Source organism: Puma concolor, chromosome C1, assembly GCF_028749965.1.
Source record: "Puma concolor isolate L17-30 chromosome C1, mPumCon1.1.hap2, whole genome shotgun sequence".
In the NCBI taxonomy this organism is placed as follows: domain Eukaryota; kingdom Metazoa; phylum Chordata; class Mammalia; order Carnivora; family Felidae; genus Puma; species Puma concolor.
This window is the reverse complement of record NC_141674.1, coordinates 95,864,185-95,890,830: the sequence shown is the minus strand read 5'-3', so window position 1 is coordinate 95,890,830 and position 26,646 is coordinate 95,864,185. Positions and strand designations below refer to the sequence as shown.

General features: G+C 53.2%; 1 protein-coding gene and 1 long non-coding RNA gene across 3 annotated transcripts; one reads left to right on the top strand and one right to left on the bottom strand.

The window, feature by feature from the left end:
• Positions 1-421: 421 nt before the first annotated feature.
• On the bottom strand, positions 422-5,783 carry LOC147578246 (uncharacterized). Its single transcript, XR_015254984.1, has 3 exons — positions 2,736-5,783; positions 801-2,444; positions 422-526 (listed from the first exon to the last, which is right to left on the bottom strand). It is a non-coding gene; the product is annotated as an uncharacterized LOC147578246 (long non-coding RNA).
• Positions 480-26,646, top strand: INKA2 (inka box actin regulator 2). 2 transcript variants are annotated; one of them, XM_086717831.1, is made up of 2 exons: positions 480-574; positions 23,284-26,646. In XM_086717831.1, exon 2 carries the CDS (start codon positions 23,284-23,286, stop codon positions 24,082-24,084), a length of 801 nt encoding a protein of 266 aa, XP_086573957.1. In that variant the 5' UTR covers positions 480-574; the 3' UTR covers positions 24,085-26,646. The 2 variants fall into 2 exon arrangements, with proteins under 2 accessions (XP_086573957.1, XP_025790916.1); XM_025935131.2 differs by lacking the exon at positions 480-574 and adding an exon at positions 12,715-12,927.

Sequence of the window (26,646 nt, the reverse complement as noted above, 5' to 3'; positions counted from 1 at the left end):
GCACCATTTAATAACTAGGTAAGGTATGAGAGTAACATACACAGCAATGAGTCAGACTGTGTGTGCTTCCCGGCCTCCCCTCAGGAAAAATCTCAATGGGACCTCAGCCTTTTTTTATTCTATTCTGTCTACCTGGAAAGCCTTACTTCACCTAATGTACCTGGGAGCTAGAGAAGGAAGGATTCCTGTGCACTGAAAAGCAAGTAAAACTTAGACTCAGGATGGACATGGAGGTTCAAGTGGTCCCATACAATCATTCCACAGTGGAGGTTTTTGCACCGGTGTAGAGGAAAACAATGTAAATAAAAGCATAGACATTAAGGTGGCCCATGGTGGGTGTAAGGAGAATGTGGAAAGAAGGAACAGAACTACCATTTTTACAGCTACTTTTTCTCACTTGATCTCAAAGCAACAAAGGGTAGGCAATGTTATTTGCATTCAATCTGAAGCTTCTCTTTATTCTTTCAACAGATATCTTCTGAACACCCAGTATGGACACAGCCGTTGCCCTCAAGGAGAAGGATACCTGCGAACAGGTGGCCCCGATCAAGGAGGAAATACGCAAGTAGCACAAGTTGGTATAAAATCATATGCAATACTGACATTTTCAGGGCCTTAGTTAAAATGTGGCTGTCATGTGGGAGAGAGTGGGAACTACTGAGAAATTAAGGAAAACAGCTTTTGGTATTCAGAGAGCAGTAGCTTTCTTCTCTACGCCCTTCTCATCTCCACCCAAAATCAAAATGGTTTAAAGCATGCACTGAACAATGAGAAAAACACCATGTTTTCTCCTTACCTACCCTGGAGTCTAGTACATCTGCGCCAGGAGGCCAAGCCCAAGTCCTGTGAAGCACTGCGGGCTCATTTTCTGAGCTGATCCTGAAGGATAGATAAGGAGTTTCATCAGGCAGTGGGGGTGGAAGGAGAGAGCTCACCAAGCAGGCAAGTTAGAGAGATATTCTGGGCAAAGCGAACAGTTTGTGCAAAGGCGTGGAAGCATGAGAAACCATAATAGTTTAGGGAAGCCACGAGCTTTAGTGTGAACGGAGGCAACTATGGCAGCAATTACCAGGAAATGAGGCTGCAGAGATATATTGGTCCCATGTTATGAAGGACCTTGTCTGCTACCATAAGGAATAGAAAATGACTGTGCTGTGCTCTCCCAATGCGGGGTACTGTTACATAAAATAAAGAGAGATACGGTTGGAAATGTGGATGGGGCTCGATTAATGGCAAAGCCGAGGAGTCTGGGTTTTAACTGGCAGACCGTGGAGCATCATCTAGATCTGGGATCTAACCTGAGGCAGGGAACTTCAGGACGCCCTTCACACGCTTGTGTCTTACACCTGCTAGCTCCCGGGTGTTTTCGGTGTTGGTACACTGCTTCCCGAGTACCAGGGCTTACCTGTGTGGTGTTTACCCCACAAACTGATGAAGCAAGTGTTTCCTAGTTCTTGCTCCCAGACAAGGGGGGCCTTCCCTGTGGCATTCTTCAGTTCATCTGCTCAGTGGACTAGCGCCATCGATACACTTAGGTTATATAAAGTTTATCAAGTAACAATATGTGGCCACCTGGACAGAATTTGTTTCAGGACCTTCTCATTCCTAAGTGGCTACCTCCCAAAACAGAGGATAACTATTTTTACATGCGCCCCTTGGCCCACGGGGTGACCTTATATCTTCAGTACCTTTTCAGACAGGAATTAGGAGGTGGGGAAGCCGCCGCAAAGGCCCAGCCCACGCACTCTGCACAGCCACCTCCCGCCATGGACATTGGCCTGGCAGGCTTTCGGAAAAGAACCCCAGGTCTTCCCTCCCTGTCTCCAGACCAGGCTCTCCTCTGCCCAAGGCCCACATTGATTAATTGCCCCTTTTAATAGCACGGCCTCAGTCTTTAGGGAGGAAGGCGTCACATTTGCTCTTCCCCTTGTAAGAACGGGGCCCAATTCATTCTTGTCCAGGCAGCATAATAAATAACCTGCCCCCGTTGGCAGGGAGTTTATTAGAGACTGATGGGACATTTAACAATAACTGGGGGCCTGTGATTTATTAGGTAGGGAGGTTCATGGCGTCTCCAAAGACTGGGAATGTGGAATTTAATTGATAAAGCGACTGTCAGCAGCAATGAGATGCACTCAATAGAATATGCATTTGAGGGATTCTCTTTGGAGCTGTCAGGAAGGGTTTCTGCTAATCATATTCAGCTTCCGCGGATGGTGGCGTCTGCCGGATATCTGGGTGAGAGACAAATGGCAGGGAGGGGACTCGGAGAGGGGCCCGGGGAGGGATGCACCTGTCAGTTGCCCAGCCCGATGGAAGAATGTGACACAAATGAGCAAAAGGAAACAGGATTCCCATCACCCTGAGTGAGGACTCTTCAAGAGGCCTTCGTCTCTCTCCTGTGAGCCGCTGGAGAGAGCAAGAGGCGCCCGAGCACCCACTTCCTGGAAAAGGAGGGAAATGAAAGAGTTAAATGGCAAGAAGAGAGATCTGTTCCGGAATCTCCCTAAGCCCTGAGGCTTCTGCACCAGAGACCCCCTGCCTTGCTGTCCAGCTCCAGACGCTCACACACACAACACACACACTGCCAAGCGCCACAGTTCGTTACCCACCTGCCCCCCATACGGTAGTTTCCACACAGCCTCCCTCGAACCCCTGGTTCAGGGGGCAGCTCCTCCTGTCACAGCCACTTTTGTGCCAAGAACAGAGCCACAGAAACTCTGATGGAGTCTCACCTTTGTTTGTTGTTGCTGTTTCCCAGCTCTGGAGACCCCAGAATCCAGGCTGAGAACCTGGAAATAAATGCTTGTGGGCTGGCGCGTACAGAGCATTAGCTCACCCCTCCACCCTGTTTCCGAGACCTGGTGTATCTCCGAGGGCCATCGATAATGGCGCTGGCACTAGCACAGCTCTGTCCTCAGACAGTCCTGAGCCTTTCCAAGGCAGCTCTGCTCGAATTTTCTATCCCTCCGTCCCTCAGGCTGTTGCTCAGCCTTCAACCAGGCCATGTAAGGCATGAGAGGGGCTTTCTCAGGCCAGTCTGCTTCCCTCCTTTGATCCTCATGCATCTATTCTTAGGTCCCAGGAGACCGGTCTGCCTCCTTGTTCCCTTCAGGGAGAGAAAGGGAGGGGGAAGCTATAGCCAGGGAAGAAGAAGTAATTGTCACTGTCTAATCTGAGCCTCGGTGGTGACACTGAGGGACCTCTGAGCAGAATGGATACAGCAACTGGTTTGATTAAATCAAGCCTCTCCCACAACCTTGTTAAATTAAACTGACAGGCCGAGAGCAGACGCGGGAGGGCAGAGGGATCATCGCCTCGGGTGGGGGCAGAGGAGGCCCAGAGCCGAGGTTGGTAAGAAGATCAGATGGTAGCAGAGCGGCAGCCTGCCCTTTCCCTTATTTGCTGACTACAGATACGAGCTGAGATTTATGGATGTGAGATGCTTAAGTACCTGTCTGAGCACAGGCTGTGAAACCAACGCTGAGGCAGACGGCTGCCTCCCCGTGGGCTCTGCAAATTCCCTTGGCAGTCGGGCCTCACATTTGCAGCCGTGCTCTTGACATTTCAAAGGGCCTCTAAATATCTTGCCTTTACAGCAGGCAGGGAGCAGAGGAGTTGTTTGCCCCACTTTACAGTTAGAGCAACTGAGGCACAGAGAGATTACAGGGCCAACCAGAGCCACGCAGAGACAGGCCAGCAGAGCCAGTCCAAGACCCCAGGTCTTCTGCCTGCCGCTTCTGGCCCACATCGCCTCCAACGTCCTGCCATATGGCAGAATTTCCCAGGGCTTAGTCCCAGGGCTGCCGTCTCTTCTCCCACCCACCAAAGAAACGTAAGCCACACAGCTTGCTTTGTGGGCTGTCAGGAAAATGCCAACTCCCGACTGGCTTAGGACAGCCCACCTGCAGAGCACACAGCTAGCTTCCAAAGGCCATGAGGCCATTCTGTCACACTCATGTCACGCGCCCCCGTGCCCAAGCCCTTGTGAGCCATTTCCACTGCACCTAATTACAAGTCAGGGGAGAGGGGGTACGAGAGAGAGATTGTTAGCCACAACAGCAACAGCAATAGTAGAAGGATAACACCGATACCCCTGCTGGCTTCCTCACCTGTCACCCAGTTCCTCACCTGCCAAAGCTAATTTTCCACTCACCAGTGGGTGAGAGCTCATTTCGGAGCGGCTGAGCCACACGCACCCTCACATACATACACGGGTTCACGGTGCCGTTGTGAACAGAGTACTGCCTCCCCCAGGATGCCCTTGTTCTCACTTCGGATGCGCTCCAATGATTTGTTCATTGACACCTCCAGCCCTCCCCAGTCTCTGTCTCCGTAGCGAGGACACTAGGATGGGGATACTACTAAAGGTGGTGCACACTGATTGCCAGAGCGCACTGTCGGACCTGCCTCCTCCAGAGGCACGCTCATCACACCCCAGTGTCTGATCAAATCCCGCAACGGGGGGTGGGGGGGAGGGACGGGGACAGGAGAAGGGGGAGAGGGGCAGACTTTGAACCACGATGAAGGACGCAGGCTCCATGAGAGCCCGTACAAGGTGGTAACATTTGCTTGAGAGGGACAAAACCACTGTAAGCATCACCCACCAGGGGGGAGTGTGTATGTGCCACAGCAGATCTCGTATCACCGTGCTCTTTCTCTGTGGTTACTGCATGATTTTGATCATCACTCTTGACCCGAGAAAGATAGAAACAGCAGACAGGCAGATAGGTCGAAGATACTTAGACAAATATCACCAGCCTCTTAAATTCCTCTTTGGTGTTGTCATTGGCCACACCCAAACCCGACATCTCCAATCTACCTGAACCCCTCTTAGGCAAGGAGTTGGACTCCTCTAGAAACACCTGCCAAAGTGAGGCGGAGGGAAAGGCCGTCTTGCCTGGCAGGTGAGGAGGAAAGACCACTGGGCCTGGGTTCCCATGCCGGCTCTGCCTCTGGCCACCTGGGTGATGTACGGCAAATCATTTCACATTTCTGGGCTGCACTTTCCTGACCTGTAAATCATATGCTTGGGTAGGAAATGCAGACTTTTGTTAGAGTTTTAAAATTTTAAAGATCACCAAGGAGAAAACTGAGACCCAAAGAGGTTGAATTACTTGTCTAAGGCTCCACAATGAGGCAGCCGAGTGACTGAGAGGGTGGGGTCCTGGAGCGAAAGCCAGAGCTTTGTGTGACCAGAGGGGAGTCCTGGCTCCCTAGCTCCCTTCTTCCTCATCTGCAGAATGGAGGCAACAGGAGCCCCTCTGCCTCTGAGGGTTTGGGACGAGTAGATGAGCGCCTGATACAGGGAAAGCCTTCAATAAATGTTAGCAAGCACTATTTTTAGTGACAGACCAGAGGTTCAGACCCACATGTCTTGACTTCTGGTCTCTCCATGAGGTCACAATCCCCTGATTATCTATAAGGTCCTCCTCAGCTCCCAAATTCTATGATTCCAAGTCAGATAGATTAAAATGCAAGTTACTTCCAAAACCCTCCAGGCAGAGACACAAAAGACCATTTAGGGGATTCATTATTCACTCTCCATTGCCTCAGTCACTTTCTATGGATGATGATTCATGGGGAATAATCACAGCAAAGAAAACCTGTCCAAAGGCAGGGAGAGGGAGGGCAGTAGAAACCAAACCTCCTTTGCATGTGGAGTGCCTATTCTTTAAAAGGTATCTTCATTTGTGAAGTGATGGCAGTGTCTCTTGGCCTCATTGCCATTCCACTCTGGAACTTGAGGCTTTCTCTTGGTATAGATGGCTGCCACCGGGAGCCACTGCCCACCCTGCCTCCACCCCCCTCCCGCCCAGAACCCTGGGGAGAGGGTCCTGCCTCTCTGGTCAAGCAGAAGCCTTCACAGCAGCAGCTGTCACCCTGGCACTGGCTGCCCTAGGGGTCTCTGGCCATACCCCAGGGCTGGCATCTATTCCAGGCTTGGACAGTTCTCCAGTCCCCGCAGAAGACCAGGAGACCCTTGGGAACCAGCCTGGTGGCAGCAAGTATGCAGTAAGCCAAACCTGAGATGTGACCTCTTTTTCTCCTCACCCCATGGCCTCAGGAAAAGAAGCAGGTAGCCTTCTTTCTGTCTCGCCGACAAGTCTCTCCCTGGCAGGCTGCCAACTCCTGGTTTTTGCTCACAGCAACCAGAAGCTGGGGGCGGTGGGGGGTGGGGGGTGCTGGTAAGTAGTGTGTAACAAAATGAGCTTTCCCTCTGAGTGGGAGGCCATGTAGGTGAGGTTACAGGGAAGCGGGCACAGGGCTGCCAGGGAGCCAGCTGTGGCAGAATGTCCCTGGGAGCATGCTGAGAACGACTCCCTCTCCCTTTCCACGCAGTTCCCATCTACCGGCATTGGTTTGCACAAATCGCATTAAGTATTTCCCTGTGCTGTGTGTGCCCTGACATTCTTCAGGTGCTCTTTGCAGTTGAAAAATATTTGCTTTTCCAGTAATGTTTGCAAAATGGAAATATTTGCTTCCCAAGTAGCAATGAGACCATTGCTTAGGCACCACAAGCACAAGACCCATAGCTGCAAATAATTCCAAATAAGGCTCAGTAGCAGCCCATATTTGGACTAGTCTGAATAACTAACTGTTCATTGTTTGGACTCGTCTAATTTTGCACTAGTCAGTTCCCTCTGAATTGTTCAGGCGAGATAGCCCATTCATACATGGAGTTTTCCAAAATACTATACTGCTGTTTCTTTCCCCTGCCCCCTCCCCCAACACCTTCCTTCTGTGTTGTAGAAAAAGTTGTAGCCACTGCATGACTGATGGCCTGGCCTTGCAAGGCAGGTGACTTTGTACAAAAGTTAAGGCTGAGAGTGGTGCCTAGTTTGGCACTAGGTGTAAATTCAACCACGGGGTTTGTGGATGGGGGACTAGAACCCTCAGTGGTTCTAGTCATCTTGGTAACCCACCTCAGGTCACACCCCGCATGCTTTCTGCAGAGTAGGTAGTAGAAAGAAGGAACAGGAGAACTTTGTTCCTTCAACATAAAGACCAGTCTCTTTTGGCCTCAGTTGCTCTATAAGTGGGGGGAATGACACTCCATGTTTGAAGACATGAAAGCTAAGGAGCTTTTTCCCCCCATGCCTAGAGTCTTTGATTTCTCTAGCCAGTCAAAAGATTTTTCAATTAAAATCCAAAGTGAATCTTTCCTTTGGAACCAAGGGACCTCTAGCATATAGGCCACTTGGTCCCTCTGCTGTCTCTCCTGATATCAGGATTGTATGAGGCACAGGAGCCCAGTCCCATCTAAGGTGGACAGAGGAATAAAGCTAGAAGTTAGATTGTTTTAAGAATAACTAGGCCTTGCAATCCCTATCAAAATAACACCAGCATTCTTCACAGAGCTAGAACAAACAATCCTAAAATTTGTATAGAACCAGAAAAGACCCCGAATAGCCAAAGCAATCTTGAAAAAGAAAACCAAAGCAGGAGGCATCACAATCCCGGACCACTTTCTTACACCGTACACAAAAATAAACTCAAAATGGATGAAAGACCTAAACTTAAGACAGGAAGCCATCAAAATCCTAGCTTCAAAATAAATCAAAATAAAAAGCTTCTGCACAGCGAAGGAAATAATCAGCAAAACTGAAAGGCAACCTTCAGAATAAGAGAAGATATTTGCAAACGACATATCAGATAAAAAGTTAGTATCCAAAATCTATAAAGAATCTCAAACTCAACACCCAAAAAAACAAATAATCCGGTGAATAAATGGGCAAAAGACGTGAATAGACACTTTTCAAAAGAAGACATCCAGATGGCTGACAGACACATGAAAAAATGCTCAACATCACTCATCATCAGGGAAATACAAATCAAAACCACAATGAGATATCACCTCACGCATGTCAGAATGGCTAACATAAACAACTCAGGCAACAACAGATGTTGGTGAGGATGTGGAAAAAGAGGATCTCTTTTCACTGCTGGTGGGAATGCAAACTGGTTCAGCCACTCTGGAAAATAGTATGGAAGTCCCTCAAAAAATTAAAAATAGAACTACCTTATGACCCAGCAATTGCACTACTAGGCATTTATCCACAGAATACAGGTGTGCTATTTCGAAGGGGCACGTGCACCCCAACGTTTATAGCAGCGCTATCAACAATAGCCAAAGTATGGAAAGAGCCCAAATGTCCATCGATGGATGAATGGATAAAGAAGATGTGGTATATATATATACAATGGAGTATTACTCAGCAATCAAAAAGAATGAAATCTTGTCATTTGCAACTATGTGAATGGAACTAGAAATTAGAGAAAGACAAATATTTGAGAGACAAACTTCACTCATACAAGGAATTCAAGATACCAAACAGATGAACATAAGGGAAGGGAAACAAAAATAATATAAAAACGGGAGGGGGACAAAACATAAAAGACTCAAATATAGAGAACAAACAGTGTTGCGGGAGGGGTTGTGGTAGGTGGGATGGGCTAAATGGGCAAAGGGCATTAAGGAGTCTACTCCTGAAATCATTGGTGCACTATATGCTAACTAACTTGGGTGTAAATTTTAAAAATTAATTAAGTAATTAAAAAAAAGAATAACTAGGCCTCACTCCAGTCCCCTCCTTGCAGTCCCAACATGTTCACACTCAGACACACAGTCTCTGTCCAGCACCTCCAGGCCTGCCTGCCAGGCGAGGTCCTCTGCCTGGAGAGGGACAGTTCCGCAGTATATCTGAACACATTCCAACAGCACATGTTTATCTCTAGGGTCAGCCTTTCCTGTTGATGCTCAGGAGGTGTGGGGGAGCTGCTGGCAGGCACAGGGGGTGGAGGCCTGAGGGCGGTAGGGATATGGACGCCCCTCTTAGGAGGGTGATGTTATGATGAGGTTTCCAGACTGTGTGTGGCCATGCATGTCTTTCCTCACATCAGTATGAACTCTTCAGCTCTTCTGCTGTCAGTGGAGACGGGCACAGCCTCACCCAGGGATGCATCTTCCAGAGGGCGGGCTAAGACGCACTGGGTGGGGACCTCCAGGTGGGGGCCATGGGATATGGAGCCAGGAGAACGGCCGTGTTTCCATTGTTTACTGTAGGATGTGAGCTCTGTTGGGACGCAACTGGTTCTGCCTCTCCCTTTGAGCTCAGTTATTGGTGCCAGGACCTCCAGGCTTTGGCAGTGGGACAGACGGGGCCACCCTCCCTGAGTAGGTAGGCAAACCCCATGAGTCTGACACCCTTAGACACCATTTCCAGGAGTTGCGCCCCCTCCCTCAGGAAAAGTACCCACCACACTTATCCCCACCAGCAGGGGGCAAATGCTGAGCTACCCTTTAGGGGTCCTTCCCCCACCCCTGTCCCCACCCCCACCCACGTCTGGGTGGCTTTGAGAAAGTATGTTCATAACCAATCTCAGACCTTTGCTATGTTCCTTATTTTCAAGTGAGATAATTTCATCTTCCCTCCAGGCTGAGTTTTGAGGGGCAGGAGAGAAGAGGTCGAACTATTTGATTCTTCTTCAGCAAAAATGAATCATGTCCCACATCCCCCATTCTCAGCCTAGGGATATTTACCCATGTTTATATAACTATGGCAACAGGCTTTATTCTCTGCCATTTAAACCCTTAAAAAAAAAAAAAAAGAAAGAAAAATGGAAAGCAATCCATTTCCCTGTTCCTGCCTCCTGGTCTACCCAGATGACAGAGCTATTCCTGCAGAAGCAAGGTAAGAGACAGAGCCCCACATGTCCTGGTATAATGTCAGCCTTCTCCGAGGGTAAGTTTGCAATGGCCCAACCTCATGAAAGGCCTTACGAGTTTAACAGTCACTTTCTACCAAAATCCTATGGGAACCACACAGTAATAGCACCTCTGACTTGTCTGGGACCTCTCTTTTGAGCACCACGCTGAGATTAGGGGCATCGATTTTCTTTTTCTTGCCATCTCCTTGACCTTAAAAGGGGATGGATTTCGTAATGTATATAACTGTCGTGTCACTACATCAACCACCTGAAACTAACATATGTCAACTATCTTTCAATTAAAAATATTTTTTTTTATTTTTTTATTTTTTATTTTTTTTTAATTTTTTTTTTTCAACGTTTATTTGTTTTTGGGACAGAGACAGACAGAGCATGAACGGGGGAGGGGCAGAGAGAGAGGGAGACACAGAATCGGAAACAGGCTCCAGGCTCCGGGCCATCAGCCCAGAGCCTGACGCGGGGCTCGAACTCACGGACCGTGAGATCGTGACCTGGCTGAAGTCGGACGCTTAACCGACTGCGCCACCCAGGCGCCCCAAAAATATTTTTTTTTAAAAAGTGGATGGAATGCCAGCTGGCTTTGCTAACAATATATTCTTCATCTCTGAGATGGATTCCTCTTGTCCTGACTACTTCACAGATTGTTGTCAAAATAGAGTTTTGTAAGGAGTGTAAAAGTGTTAATTAGACTCACATAGGTTTAACTAGAAGCAAGAGAAACTGAGGCCAGGAACAGGGAAGCATCTGTGCGAGGACAACTGTGCTGTCAGAGGCCTAGGACACCCAACCACCCAGTCTAAACTTGTTACCAGATCAGCCTGCACCTCTTGGAGTTTGAACTACAGCCACCCTCTTACCTTCCAAGAGGACCCCAGTCCAAGTGCTCTCAGGGATGGCAAAACCCAGGCTTAAACTTGCCTCTAAAGACTATGGGAACCACAGACTCACAAACGTTTACTCACTGCCTCCTGCAGCAGTCACTGTGCTGGGTGCTAGAGATCTCAGAGTGAGCAAGGCCCGCAGGGCTGGGGAACTCTTCTGTGGTGGTTCTCCCACGTAAGACTATGTGTGGATTATGTTAGCGGCCAGGTCCCCCTTTCTATCCCCATCCAAAAAGACTCAACTCCAGAATGGCTCAGCAGGTCTGGGGACCGCAGCTCCGTCCTTGGGGGTGGCTCCCACTGTGAACATGCTTCGGGTACCACGGGAGTGTCCCCTTGGGAATCTCTGTCTCCCAACTGCAAGGAAGCCTGTGAGTGGGTCGCAGGACCACGCGGACTGGAGAGGCCAGACTCACTCAGGTAACGGAAAGACCCGGAGAGCAGAAGTAAATGGTGATTCAAGCTCGGCAGCTTGGAAACACCTCTGTAGATTGATTCTCAGTTCCTTCCTGCAACAGTCGGGTTTTCTGATCCACCCCGGATCCTGAGCAGGGACCCCGAAGGGATCCCAGGCACCCGGGTTTAGGGCTTAGCACCCGGGCTTAGGGCTTAGCATACGGCCACTGAGACTCAGACTTCCGAGGGAGTTCTCACCCATCTACGCCTCTTCTTTCTTTTCTCCATCCATCCGCTACCGCTGCCTCAGCTTTGTCCAAAGAGGGGCACTCAGGTCTAGGACAAAAGACATGGGCGAGATCCCCTGTAATTGAGGAGCTGGGGTTAAGTGGAGACATCCGAAGGGACTCTGTAGAGTCTTCATTTCTAAAGATGTTCGTTTTTACGCACCACCCCCCCCCCCAACCCGCCCCTTGTCTTTCAATAGTAAGCAGGAGTGGCACCCTTTCCTGACCAGGATCAGAATGAATGACCGCAGCGCCTGCATTCACTCTGCACCTTCTCACGCGTCTGCAAGGTTCTGTCTCGGAGACCCCAAATCCTGCCTGGGGCAAACTTTCTCCCGTTAATTGTCTTGAGATAACACGTCGCTAATTACCCTAATTACTCTCGGGCCCTGCAACACCGTCCCCCGCGGGCCAGGGAGGGTGGCGCGGCGCCTGGGCGCGGGGAGGGACCAGTAATCCTGGCCGCACGCGGAGGCTGGTCCAGAGCTCCGCTGGAAGGAGCACCCAGGCCGGCCTGCGGCCCCTCTTGGGTCCACCTGCCTCAACTCCTGTGTCCATTGAATAGAACCCGAGCAGCTTGGAGTCGTCCCCGCTCCCCGTCCCTTGAGCAAGAGTTAGGATAACTGACGCATATGGAATACGGGGGAAGAGAAAGGCCTATTCCTCCACTCCCTGCCCACCCTACTGAAAGCCGCCCCCCATTCTACTACCCTGTTTCATGTTTTCACAAAGAATCACTACTGGAGAGTACCGTGTTTATTTATTTTAACCTGTCTCATCCCTCCCCTTCCCCTACCCCACGCACGTTCTTGAGAGCAGAGACCTTGCCTGTCTTAATTCGGTATCATACCCCAGACTTACACGTGGCGGGGAGTCAGCAGAGCCTCTAACAGCCTTGTGTTAAGTAAGTCTGTGGACCGAGCAGCGGCTCCTCAGCTCCACGATGAAGACTGGGCTGGGAGGAGCCTACACTTGGAGGTGAGACGGACCCACACTTCCAGACTTCCAGCACACTTCCAGAGTTCAGAAGAACTGCTGATTGGCTGCTTTGGTGGAGGATGTTCCTTTTCTGATCGGAGTTTGGGAAACAGGGTTGAAACTAAGGCACTCTTACTGAGGCCGCTTCCCAATGCCCACTCATAAGACGGTGCTCTCTCTTTATCACCAAACGGGGGTCACGTGCTTTGTTGGGGGACGTCGGTACAATCTGGCGGCACGATACCCCCAGCCGCGTGGGCCAGGACTAGGTGTCCCGCGGCCAGCCCCCAGCAGCGGCTGCCCTAGCCCTGTGCGACCACCCGCTGCTGGATCCACTCGCTGCAGCCCAGCCCGCGCCCCCCCCCCGCGCCCTTCTCATTGGCTGAAGGCATCCCCCCTGAATTCTCATAGGCTGTCGCACTTTTCCTCCGCCCCCCGCACGGACCGCGCGCCGCGCCAGCCAGGGAAGCTGCTCTAAGTCCGGGCCTTGGAGCAGAGGCTCGGCTCGGCCCTGAGAGAGGCGCGGAGCGCGGGGGCCGGGGGCCGGTGTTCCCACCCGGGGACGCTCTTGTGGAGCCGAGCCCGGCAAATGGGCGCAGGAGGAAGAGAGCAGGGAAATGGACTGCTATTTGCGCCGCCTCAAGCAGGAGCTGGTAAGAGCGCAGCAGGCGCCGGGGGCCGGGAGGACTGCTCCGCCCCGACGGCACCTGGCCCCCGCCCCGGGCCGGCCGGGGAGCTGGGAGTATTCGGGCAGGGGAAAGCCAGAGAGGAGGGGACGGGCAGGCAGAGGGCAGGGCCTGTCCCGAGGGAAAGGGCCGCGAGGAAACTTGGAGCGAAGATGTGTGAGTGAGGCAGACGCGAGCAAGTGACGGAGACCTAGCGACCCCAAACCCAGACTGAAATGCGCCCAGGGAAGTCGCTGGAGAAACGGGGGCACACTCCCAGACGGACAGACGCGCGGGAGCTGGACGCCCGGGCCGGCTTCTGGGGCCGCTCGGGGCGCCGCGGAGCGCGCGGGGCAGGCGGGGCGCGGGGAGCAGGGGCCGGGCGCGCGGGCCGGAGGGCAGCCGGGGACCGCTGGCTCGCGGGGAGCTGGCACCGCCTGGGGCCCCCAGCCCCGCCGGGCTTGGCAGAGCTGGCGCGGCTGCGGGGGCAGGCTGGGCCGGCTGTCTGCCCGGGCTTGTCTGCCAGCAGGGAGGGGGCTGGCAGCTGGAAGGGCGGGGGAGGGCCCCGCGCCGGAGGAGGGGCGCCGCCTGGCAGATAGCGAGCGGAGCTGCGGGGGCCCGGCCAGATGTCGGGGCTGGGCGTGGGGAGTGCGGAGGGAGCGTGCGGAGGCCAGGGGTGCAGAGGTCGGGAGACGGATCTCAGTCTGGGACCTGGGCATCACTCAAGTCGGGGGCGGGGTGCTTCCAAAGCTCTGTGAGGCTGATTCTCGCCGATTTCATATACCACCCCCAACCCCCCCCCCCCCACACACACACACCTGCCACCTTTCCTGTTCCTGCAACCACCCGAATTCACACAGATATGCACACCCCCCACCCCGGCCCCCGGGCCCACCTCTCTGTCCACCCAGCTCCTTCCTGTGTCTTTGCCCCTGCCTCTTTTTGTCCCCTTTAGTATCTCTTGGAGTGGACCTCTCCACTCCTCACTTTTCTCCCGTCCTCTTTCTTCCCACTTTCCAAAGCCAGGGACGCCCAGGCTCTCAACAGCAGACCTGGACCCATGACTCTCCAGATTCCGTGACAGACTCTCCCACTAAGGCCTGTAAACGCTACACTCCCTTCCAGCAGCTCCCCCCCCCCCCCCCCCCCCCCCCCGGCCCCGGAAACTTGGCAGCTGTATCTGGGGCCAGTTTTGGGGCGGGGGGGAGGGCAGCTTGCAGAGCAGGTGTTCTCACTGATGCTTCCTGGTCAAGGCTCCCAGGCACTCTTCCTGTCTGTCCCACTCCAGGGTCTGTCTTCTCAGGTCAATGGTCACTTCTCTGGGACTTCCTCCTCAAACCCTTTTTGTGGTAACACACAGACGGTAAAGTTACCCAGAGAAATGCTGCTTCTGGGAGGGACAGAAGAGTCTCCACCGTGTTCCTTCCCACCCTCATTTTCACATGCTTCTGGTGTCAGTTTCGGATGGTCAGCCCCAGTCCACACATACACAATTCTGACTCTTCCCATTCATTTGTCCAATACCAGAAAGAAAGGTCAAGGTCATCACAGATAATGTCTGAAGTCCAAGGCCCATGCTGAAAAAAAGAGAATCAAATAGAGTCCTCTTTTTATGCTTGGAATCTGGGACCACACCACCCACCTCAGGATATGCCTTAATAGAGGGTTTGTGGGTGTTCCTGGCATAGGCTTGAATTTTAAAATCCTACTGATTTGCATTTTTTATAGCACCCTAGGTGGGAGGGGGGGTGAGGGGAGGAAGACAGTCTGTGGATGCCAGGAGAATAAAAAAGGCAAATAGGAATCTGCACTGAACTGAGCTCCAGGTCTTGATTTGCACCCTCTCCTGCCAAGGACTTGAGCCCCCAGTCCCCGGGAGGAGGAAGGGGAGAGGCTGAAGTCACTGAGCTCCCCATTAGCTTTCATTTGGCCCTTTGTCTGAGCAGCTTCAGCCTTTGACTCCCTTGGCGAGGAAGCCAAATGCCTGGCCTGGGGCCCGGAATGACACTCAGATGGGAGAGTTCTGCACCCTCCCCCCCACCCTTGGTGCCCCGCCTCCTCCCTGGTGCCAGTCTGCCCAGAAGTGAGACAGAGCAGAGTGACAGGCAGAGGTATTAGAGTCTCACTCACTCCCTGACACCTCAGCCCAGTGCTTAGGTAGCTGAACCACATCTCAGTGCCTCAGTTTTGCCAATGGGAGTAAAGAAGAAAGTAGAGCTGAGTTAGCCCATCTGGGCCCTTTGGCTCCTCTAAGGACTGTGGGGATTGAATTCAGTGTACCTTGGTTGTGACTGGGGTGGAAGGTTCTTGCTTTTTATACCCCAGGTCTGTAACAGGCATACAGTCGTTTTATGTCATGAGCTGGTGAGGGTGGGGGCAGGCAGTAGGGCTTGTGTGTTTATCCTAGGCAGAATCTTCCCCACTGCCACAGAGGAGGACTGTGTGTTGCCTGGCTTTGTCCTTAGGTTAGTAGATGCCCAGGAAGGGCACTCATGTAATACTCGTCGAGTTCTACATTCATTTATGCCACTAAATCCCTTCAAGAAGCCTGCGTCCTACAGACGCTGGGTTAACCTGCTGGAAAAGGAAACGTTAACAGGTTGTAAAATAATTTTTGTTAAGGGTGTTCTGTGGCCCTGTCCTTGGCTCAGAAAATCTAGATGAGAAAAGTGTGTTCCTGAAGACCAAAGTAACAGAATTCCTTAATTTCGTGGAGCAGAAAATTCACACTGTAGGGGCGTCTGACTTGGGCTCAGGTCATGATCTCACAGTGTCGGGCTCTGTGCTGACAGCTCGAAGCCTGGAGCCTGCTTCGGATTCTGTGTCTCCCCCTCTCTACCCCTCCCCTGCTCACACTCTCTCTCTGTCTCTCTCTGTCTCTCAAAAATAAATACAACATTTAAAAGAGTTTAAAAAAAATTGCACTCTAACAAGTGAGCACTGTGGGGGGCGGGGAGGCTAAGGGTTGGGGACCCTGGCTTGATTAGCTTGATGTCTAGAGAACTGGCCTTTTCCCCCTGCCTCGAAGAGGACAGAGATCAGGTTTCAGGGATGAAATGTGGCAGGGGAGTAGCAGCAGCTGACACACTTCTTCATTAGGATGAGGGGGTCAGGGTTGCAACAACCCAGCAGGGAACATATCTCTCTCCCCTCCAGCCACCACAGAGGGGCCCTGTACGAACACAAGGCCTTGGGACCAGCTGTTCCTACACACTCCTCCCTTGAGGGCTTCCAACAAATGGGGTAGACACAGAAACACAGAAGAAGCAGACATAAGATGCTCACGGGGTTTGCTTCATGAGTCAGTATCAGTGGAAAGCGAATAGAGTGTGTAAAGGCTGGGTGATAGGGGCTCATGAAGTCCAGCCATGCCAGGAAGACTTCCTGGAGGAGGAGGAGGTTGATGGAGGCCACCTCCTGCAATATCCGTCCTAGCTTAGGCATGATGAAACAGCAGAGGGGCTTCTCTTGGGCTGGAGAAGGTCCTTCTAGAACAACTTGGTATTCCTAGAAGGCAGTTACCTGGCCACAAGGTCAGGAGGTTCTGCCATGTGGAGGAGGACCAGGACCTAAAGGCAAGAAAAGGAGCAAAGAAAGTGATGAAGAGATATGGGAGGAATAGCCTTCAGTTCTCGGCCTCCTTTGATGTTTAGAGCTGGGGTCGGGTCCATAAGCGAGGAGTGTGGAGCATGGGATTCGGGGGCAAGCCAACTTGAATTCACATCCTGGCTCAGGATGTGACCCAGGCAGATTACTTAACCCCTCTGTGCCTTGTTTTTCTCATCTGTAAAATGGGGTTTTTTTTAATACCTACCTGCTACAGCTGCTGTGAAGATTAAATGATTGATGTCTGTCCTTAGCACATAATACCACGCACATTGTGTTGTAGGCACTCAGCAAACTCTGGATGGATTGATCGGGCTGGTGTGCATGAGTCATTCATTCACAGAACACATTAATGGAACTTGCCCTATGTTTAAAGCACTTTACCAGACACTGGTACTGTAGTTACAAATATAAACAGACACAGATTCCGCTTTCAGGGAACTCGCAGTTCAATAGGGGAGATGATGATGATAATAATAATAATAATAATAATAATAATAAGTGTTGATGTTAACATTTATTGATATGCTAGACATATAATGTATCATGTCACTTAATTGCCAAAGCAACTTGGAGACGTTGTACTTCCACTGTTCTCATTTTATAAATGAGACATGGGGAGGTCAAGTGACTTGGCCAAGGTCATCAAGCTGGTACGCAGCAGAGCTAGGGCTCAAACCCAGCCAGCCTGACTGCAAAGCTTGCACTCGTAACCCATGCATGCATGCATGTGTCCAGCAGAGAGACAGAGGGTGCTTGCTACGTGAGAAGCACGAGTTCAGTGCTCCGAGAAGGGAGAAATGACCTCCAGCCAGGGGATCGGGAAAAGCTTTGTGGAAGAAGTAGCATTTGAGCTTGACCTTGAGGGATAAGCAGGGATGCGAAGGGGAGGAAAACCGCATTCCAGGCAGATCATGAAACAACAGGAGTGAAAGGCACCGAGATGGAAGTAGCAAGGACGTCCGGATGCCTTCTGGCGGGGATGTTCGAAGACTACTTCCGTCTGGTAGAACATAGGGTATGTGCAGAGAAAGAGTGAGCAACGGGGCTGAAAGAGTTGTTGAGAGCAGTCTATGGGGCACCTTGAATGCCATGCTAAAAAGTCTGCTCTTCCCTCTATGCACTGCAAGAAGCAGGCCGAGAACAGTGCCCTGGGATCCAGGAGGTGGGTGGTCTGGGGCGGAGGGTGGTGGGTGGGGGGAGGAAATGGAGGCAGAGGCTGAGTTAGGTGGTTATCACAAGAGCCCATGAAGGAGAGTATGAAGGCCTGAACAAGAATGAAGAGGAAGGTTACTTCTGGAGGCCCCCTGGATGCCCAAGGAATTGGGACTGCCTGCTTTGGAGAGGAGCTAAAGCTGTCAAGGGCGAAGGGCGTGGTGAGGCTGAGAGGCAAGCTCCCCGCAGGGCGAGATTGGGCCCCTCTCTCCACGTGTCTGCCTCTTGCCCAAGCGCACAGGTCCCTGTAGATGGTTCCGTGGAGAGCGGGCTCACCCATTTCACACTTCCTTCTTTCTTTACCCTCCTCCCTCCTCCAGCTCTTTGGCACAGTTTCTATTTTACCTTCCTGTCGTGCGTTCCCGCCAAGAGCAAGGGACTGTGAAGGTCCCTATTCACTGGACTGCAGAATGGGCCACTTGGCAAAAGCGGGGCCTTTTCCCGTTTCCGGCCCTGAACCTCCTTGTAGCTTCCAGAGGGGCTGAAAGGAACTGTGTGGGGATCTTGTGAGTAATGGGGGTGGGGGCAGCGAGGCAGGGCCCACTGCCAGGTCCGCGGGCAAAGCTGGAGCCCGCGTCAAAGGATTCTGGCTGAGCGGGGAGAGGGCGTGAGATGGACGGATGGAGGGCGCAGCTGTGGGATCAGTCAGGGGCCTAGGAGAGGGCTTGGGAAGGTTGCCGAGGATGCTGGTGTCACTTTCCCATCCCCATGCCTCCCATACCACAAAGGCCCAGCGAGTGCCAAGGGGGACGATGCTGTCCATGGGCAGCTGACCCCACACTACCCCTACCCCTCGAAGGCTCAGTGCTGCAGGGCCAGGATGGCGGGGTCTGCTTCCTGGCGGCATCTTCCCCCTCAGCTCCAGACAGACAGTGCTTTTTCCTTCTTCAGATGATTCAATGAAGAGGCGCTGTCAGTGGAAAGGAACTGAATTAGGTCTTGGAGTCCCTCCAAGACTTCGTGCTCTTCCTCCCCGTATGATGGTAATTGCACTTTGCATGTCAGATTGGCTATCCTGGTTTCTTCTCGCAACAACCCCGCGAGGCTGAGAAGTCAGATCGTGATGACTCGGAAAGCCCACTGGGCTGGAGCAAGAGGGCCAGGCTTGGGGTCCCAGTCCTCCCAGGAATCCTTCCCAGTTTTGGAACCCCAGGCAATAGATCCACATTTCCACCAGGGGCGCTCAGGATGACATTAAGATCTGATACTCAGATGAAAACCTTTTCGTTTTAGATCCTTACCCTCTGTTTATGGCAAGTGCTATGCGTTTCCTATAAGTTCCTACAGAAATGCATTTATGTATACAAACAGATTTATGTAAAGCATTAAATGGGAGACTAGGTGATGAGGAGATATGGTGAAAACCATGCAGGAAGTCCAGGGAAGAATGTCGAGGAAGAAAACGAGCATCTTGGATCCCGTTTCTTCATCCATAAAGCAGGGGTCACCAGCTTGCCAGAGTCACCGTGGGGTCCGGCAAAGCACGACGGAAGGATGCACACCGCATACACACACGGTATCAGCATTTCACAGCCACAGCCCTCTGCCCGAGGTCATGCAGCCCAGTTAGGCAGCTAGGGCTCCCCTGGGGCTCCTCACAAACGCCAAGAAGGTGCCCAGCGCCCATCCAGCTGGATTCAACTGCACCAGGAGAGACTAAAGTTTGACGTGAAGACCATATTTAGAATGAAACATTTCGAGGCCCAGGAGGTGCTGGGGGGCTAGGAGGTGGGTGGTGGCGGTTGTGCTTGTGAGGAGGCCTGCGAGGAGGAAAGAACTTCTGTGGTCTTTCTCAGCAAGGAGCCCTACACCCGTCTCTGGGATATGCTGTCAGGGGCAGTATGTTCGATGGTGGAACAGGCCAGCTCCAGTGAATGTGATTGGGGGTGGGCACGGGGGGGGGGGGGTGGCTGCTAGACCCACTACCACTCGGACTAATCAAACCAATTAGATACTCTTAGGACCTGTCCAACCGACCCCTGAGGGCAAGCTGGGTATGACTGGGTCCCTGTCCTGAGGGAGCACCGGAAGCCCTGGCACTGGGAGGCCAGAGAGGAACTCAGTCCCCTACAGCCTAGAGATTGGGATTAGTGATGACCATTTCTAGTTGGGATTTTCTCTGGCTCCTCTCCTCTGCTCCCACCCCACCCTGCTCCATCTTGGGTTCCTGAGGCAGGAGAAACCCTGGGATCTGAGAAGGTCCCACGCCCCCGAATACAGCAGCTTGCCCTCTGGCTCTTTCTCCCTGGGTGACATCATTCCCCCTTGGGGCCAGGAAAGGCAGCTCCTCTCAGTGAAGACCCAGCTGATGCTCCTGCCTCCCCACTTCCCCCGGCCCTCCCCGCTTCCCACACTTCCTCCTTCTCTCGTCCTCCTTCTCACAGCTGCCTTCTGCCCTCAGTGTCAGCACCCTCGCTGGTGGGCAAGAGGATGCGGAGCTTTCCTTTCCTTCCTTGCTCTTCCTTTGGAGGGGGCCGGGGGGAGGACAGAAGGGACAGGACAAGAGCTGTGTTTCTCCTTGATCCCACCAGGTAGATGAATGGAGTCCTGTCACGACTGTGTGTTAAGGTCCACTGAGGAAGACGTGTTCTGGAAGTTCTCAGGAAGTCTTAAGATAACCACCAAAACTCACCTCCAAGCCATGTATAAACACTCATTACGTCACCTAATCTGTCCAGAGCTGCGTGAGGCAGAAACTCGTATTCCCGTTTTGAAGAATGGAGAAGTTGAAAAACGATTTAAATAACCGTCCCGGCCACATAGCTGCTGCTATGTGGCAGAGCTGGGATTTGAACCCTGTTACATTTGTCTCTAGAAACCAAGACCTTAACCAATACAGAATATCATTTTCCATAGGGGTCTAATTTCACCTCCTGTTGACTTGACTGGGGCCTCTGTGTTATGAGCAGTCCCAAATTCATACATACCCACACATTCATTCTCACTGGAAAATGGTACAAAATGTCAGCATTATGTCTTCAGGATTTTTCCATACTGGAAGAGACTGAATGGGGTCATTTCATTCCTCTCACTGCCTCTGACCTGGACTGTGTTCAGCCTTCTGGAAGGATGCCTGCAAGTTCAGGCTTCTCGCCTGTTGGTAAAACGAAGCCTTGAGCGGTGTCCCTGACTCTTTCTCTCTGAGGAGTGCATTACTGCCTGAGGGCAGCAGGTCTGGAGACACAGGACTTGGGGTATTCAGTGGTACTCAATAGATGTTTTATGGGTGTGTCACAGGGGCAAGGTGCTAGCTGGGTTCTGGGGAGGCATAACAACGTGTAGATCTCAGACCCTGCCCTCGATGGTAAATGCTCAGTGAATGTTTCATGAGCAACTGAGCATTGAAACGTGGAGGCGGGGGGAGGGGCTGGGCCGCATACAGAAGTAGCACGATAGACAAAGGCACTTGGGGTGTCACTGATGACGTTCTGACAGCAGCAGGGGGTATGCATATGGGAACAGTGACATGCTTCTGAGTGGCAAGTGACAGGATCACAGGAGTGTGGGAAGACTGAGCTGGTGGCCGGAAGGCCTTCGAGGAGGGTTCTGCATTCCAGGAGATGGAAAAGCAGATGTGAGACCTCTGGGGACAGGAAGAGGGGCAGAAGGTGGAAACAAAAGCCAAACGGGACTCTGAGGTCCAGGTTGGGGTGACAAGGAAAGGGGTATGAGAGAAGGGGCAGAAAAAGGGAAGTCAGAGAAGCAGTTTGCGGGAAGGGACCTCAAGGAGGTTGGTTTGAGGCTTAGGGTCTCCTCTGACTCTGCCCTGGGTCTTCCCAGCCGCGCTGAAATGCCTCCAAAAGGGTCTCAGGAAGCCGGAAGCCAAAGAAGTCAGAGCAAGGGGCCATTGGCGAGCGCAGCCACCTCACAGTCTGTCATAGCTGCCACTCCAACGGAGCCCGCTTCCCGGGGAGGGGGGGGGGGGTCTGGCAAATCCCAGGGTCTCCAGGGCTCCCACCCACCACACTCAGCTGAGGCCTCCTTGCCTTCAGGGACATTCAGTCCTCCAGCTGCTTAGTGCTGCTGGCTCAGGAGAGCCTGGCCTGGTCCCCTGCCCCTGCCAGGGTCAGGGTTGCCAGGTGAGGGTTTGACCGCAAAGCCTGAGTGTCAGCTGCCAGTGCAGTGCCTCTGTGCCCGCCCTCCCAATCCCTCCACCCCTGCACCCCGTGGGCTTAGTTCTGTGCATTACGACCAGGCTGGGCGGTAAGATGATCCCCACGGGTCTCTGGGGGGCTTAAGAAACAGATGGTCCCCTCACGCGAGGGCTTTTGCTGTTGGTAACACGAGCAGATCCGGGGAGGGAGCCGGCGGGACGAGGGCAGCTTGGGCCATGAATGTTATCAGACCACGCATCCCCTGCCTGCCTCCAAACTCGGCCCTCACCCAAGTCAGCCTCTCGGCCCCTTCCAGCTGGCACCTGAGACTCGTGCCTTCGACACCCGCAAAGGGGCTGGAGGGCTGGCCCCCAGGGTCCCCACTCTTGGCCAGAGCAGGGGAGCCACTTGGGCTGAGAAGGCAGGAACAGCACCGGAGCCAAGTGTAAGTGCAGCTGAGAGGGGGAAGGCAGAGAAGGGCCGGGAAGGGCTTCTGCACACAGGAGCATCCTGGCCTCCTTGTCTCTCTCCTGAGCGGCCAGATGTGCACAGCAGTGAAAGGAAGCCCCCGGCCTAGCCTTTTCCTTCGGGAATCTGAGCTCCTTGTCTTGTCCTCATGTCCTCCAGCCTCCTCCAGCGCCCTGGGGAGGGCAGAGTAGCCTTAAGGCCCAGCTCCTCTGTCCAGCCATCTTGAGGCAGGCAGTGCTTGGTATATAGCATTTGGAGCAAGGTGTCCTGTGTCCAAGGCCCAGGGATATGACCTAGATGACCTTAGGCAAGTTACTTCACCTCCGCCATGGTTAACTCACTAAAATGAGAGCACTAATGGCAACCTCACAGGGTTTACATAAAGATCTTAAGACGTGATGTGCCTAGAGCAGGTAGCTCAGTTCCTATTACATAGCGAACATGCACAAACTGCTCTTATCGTGGCCATGATCATCGTCATCGTCATTGTTGTCTCAGGGAGGCTCGCAAAGAGGGCGCAGCACCTCGTAAAAAGACAAAGACGGCCACCACCATTTCGCGCATCCTCTTGTATCTGCGTCGTCTCGAGCAAGCTACTCACACGCCTCCGTTCCCTCATCTAGTACTAGTCACTACCTCATAGACTAGTTGGGGAGATTAGCCACAGATCCATTTATATATGTGTCTGTATTTACATATATGTAGCTGAGGACAGCACCTGCCTTAGCACGTTAGCTGCCATTAATATGATTTCCTTTAACTAGCCATATGGGCGTTAAGATTCCTCCTCTCCCAGCTCCCATCTGCACTGCACTGGGCCCTGTGGAGGTGGGGTCAGTGGAGGGCTGGAATGACCCCAGAGGTGTATGTTTGGGCGGGCGTCTAGGTTCAGGGCCAGTAAGGGGCAGCGCTTCCCCAGCCCCCCGTGGCTCATGGGCCTGTGCATTTCTGTCCCCTGCAGATGTCTATGAAGGAAGTGGGTGATGGCTTGCAGGATCAGATGAACTGCATGATGGGTGCGCTGCAAGAACTAAAGCTTCTTCAGGTGCAGGCAGCACTGGAACAGCTGGAGATCTCTGGAGGGAGTCCTGCCCCAGGCTGCCCTGAAAGCCCCCGGACACAGCCCCAGGCCCCTGCCAGGCCCACGGCCTGCTCCTCCTCCAACCAACCTTTTGGCACGAAGTTTCCGTCCTGTAGGAGTGTCTGTGGGAGGGATCCGGTCCCCCTGACCAGAGCACAGCTCCCAGAGCACCAAAGCTGTGCCCAGCAGGGGCCAGAGCTGGCGGAACCGGAAGACTGGACCTCCACATTGATGTCCCGGGGCCGGAATCGACAGCCTCTGGTCCTAGGTGACAATGTTTTTGCGGACCTGGTGGGCAACTGGCTGGATTTGCCGGAACTGGAGAAGGGTGGGGAGAAGGGGGAGGCAGGGGAGCCCAAGGGGGAGAAGGGCCAGCCCCGGGAGCTGGGCCGCAGGTTTGCCCTCACAGCAAACATCTTTAGGAAGTTCCTGCGCAGCGTGCGGCCTGACCGAGACAGGCTGCTGAAGGAGAAACCGGGCTGGGTGACACCCACGGCCTCGGAGCCCAGAGCCGCCCGCTCACACAAGGTCAAGAAGCGGAGCCATTCCAAGGGCTCTGGACACTTCCCCTTCCCGAGCACTGCCGAGCCCAGAAGGGGGGAAAGTCCTTCCACAAGCTGCCCCAAGGCCCTGGAACCCTCACCCTCTGGCTTTGATATTAACACAGCTGTTTGGGTCTGAATCCTAGAGACAGAACGTTGACTGAACCCAAAAGGTCCAGGTCCCCAGTGCTGGGCCCTGGGAAGGATGGGGGGAGGGGGGCGGGTGCTATGGCTTTCAAAAGCCTAACTCTGGGTTCCTTCTTCCCAGGAAGGAGGGAAAAGAAGCGAGAGTGTCTGGAGTAGGACTAACAGGCATGCGGTTGGTAGAGGCTGTGGTGGGGGCTGGCTGGTGGGGAGATGAGGGTTCCCGGACTGAAAGCGGGATTGAGAGAGTGGTGCTCACCTTGGGGCTGCAGGTGATGAGGGGCATGGGGCAGGAGACCAGGAAATTCTTACATTCCTTCACTGCCCCAACTAAACATTCTGTATGGATTAGGGCACTGGGGCCTCATGTTCCCCTAGAAAGGCCCCCAATAAAGACCTTGGCTCCTGTGTCCCCAACCTTATAACCGCTGGCATCCCTGGCAAAGCACTGCTCCAGGCACAGGCATGAAACCCCAGCCCTCCTGGGATAGGGATCAGCAGAGAGGAAACTTCCCACTCCCACCTCTCCCTGTTGGCCTTCAAGATTTCAGCCCATACCTGGATCCTGGGAAATGGGCCTAATAAGGAGTGTATGTATAGGAGTACTCGAGGGAGCCCTATGTCTTTTCAAAAGCACAGGAAAGATATCTGTATAGCACTTTAAAGTTTGAAAGCCTTTTCATATCCCATATCCGTTATCTCCTTTTGAGTAAGCAAGTAAGGCAGTTTAGCCCCCTTTTCCCGATGAGGAAGCAAGCTGAGATATGCCACCTGCGGGCAGGCGGCAGATCGGCGCAGGGCTGACCCAAGGGCTGCAGCAGGGCCCTGGAGGCACAGGAGCTCCTTCCCCAACACCCCGCCTCCAGCACTGAAAGCCCCCCTCACCACCTCCCTCCCCCGCCCAGCTCCGGACGCAGGCACAGGGCGTTCACCAGCGAGGCCAAGGTGGGCCCGTAAGAAATACGCCCCGTGTTTTAGATTCCCAGCTCCACCCCACGATCGGGCGGCTGGGGGAAGGGCGGCAACTCCGCTCCGTACTCGAGGCGCCTAAAGCTTTCCTGGAGCGGCGCACGTGGCTGTCCGCGCCCCCCCGGGGAGCTGCCGGCCCGCCCACGCCCGCGGGGACCGCCCGCTGCTTGGGAAAAGACAATGTGGGTCCCTGTTTGGGCCGGCCCGCCCTGGAGGCACTCCCCCTCTCCCCGCCTCGCTCCTCCAGACTGAGCTCCTCTCCGCTTGATGGGGGGGGGGGGGGGGGGGGGTGACAGCTGCAATTAGAGGCAAGACGCCTTCCCGCCTTAGGCGCATTAACAAATTGGAGAAGAAAAATAACAAGAAAGCCTCTTCCTGCATCCTGGACCCCCGGAGACCAAGCTGGAGGAGGAGGCTTAGCGCAGCAGCAGCAGCACAGCGGGAATTGGGGGGCGGTGAGGATCGCGCTCAGATCCCCACGCAATCAAATCGTAGAAGTTTTTGTTGGCGGAAGCTACGAGGGGAAGGTGCTAATTTCATTCATTTCTTTGAGCGCTCGCTATCTGCCAGGCAGTGTACACAACTTGTCTTTCAGACTTCAGAATGACCCTAGAAATGATGGTCTTCCCAGTAAGTGGGTGGAAGCCCTTGGGGGTCACATAGGCTGCCCAGATTAGGCTTCTGGCTCATGGAAGAATCAGGATTGTCTGGCCGCAAAAACGGCCTTTCGTACTCTCCCTGAAGTTTGCCAGTTGAGGCAGCGCTTTCTGGAGGAGCAAGGCCCTACCCATCCTGTCTCCCCACAGAACTCTGATATTTCAGTCCTGGGGGAAGGCCTGTTGGCTGTGGCTGCCTTGGTGCTGGTGGTGCTTTGTGCGTATGTTCAGTGTGTGTGTGTGTGTGGGTGGGTGGGTGGGTGGGTGGGTGTGGGTGAAGGCTCCTCCCACTGGGTGGTGGTGAAGTCACCAGCTCCCAGTCCGGAATGATTCCGCAGGAAACCAAGTCCCCTCTTGGCCGTTCATCTGTGACTCATCTGTTTTGTGGACCAGTCATAACAATCCAGACCCAACTGAACAAAACTTTATGAACATCTCCTAAAGGCCGGGCATCGGGACAGGATCAAAACACAGCAAGGAAGAGGACCCGGTTCCTGGCTCAAGGGGTTCAGTAAGAAGAAACAACTCTTTACCCATCAGTTAGCCAGAAGGGATCCAAGGGAATGAACTCATTTTAACTGGGCCAGAACAAAACCATTAGGAGTGACATTTGCTGGCAACAGAATCCCCAGGCCTGGGGCAACGCTATCGCCATCTTTGCGTTCGTTCACGTTACCTTCTCGCCTCACTCTGGAAGTGGCTGCTGTTGCTCTTATTCTGCATGGAGAGGCCCTGGGAAGTCAAGCAATTTGCCCAAGGTCACAGCCACAGAGCTGGGATTGAAACGGTCCCGACAGACTTCCGGCCTTGTGCTGTTCACACTACCCCACAAAGTGTCCATATCTGCTCCAAAGCCAAGTCAAGAGCAACAACAGAACCTGTCCTCCCCATATTATCCATGCATGGATAATAAATGGAATGCTTATTGTCCA

Bases quoted from the DNA above. Each gene is read 5' to 3' on its own strand.
- INKA2 (XM_025935131.2), top strand. From the start codon at position 12,892: ATGGACTGCTATTTGCGCCGCCTCAAGCAGGAGCTG. The intron at 12,928-23,283 runs GTAAGAGCGCAG...TGTCCCCTGCAG, and splicing joins GCCGCCTCAAGCAGGAGCTG to ATGTCTATGAAGGAAGTGGG.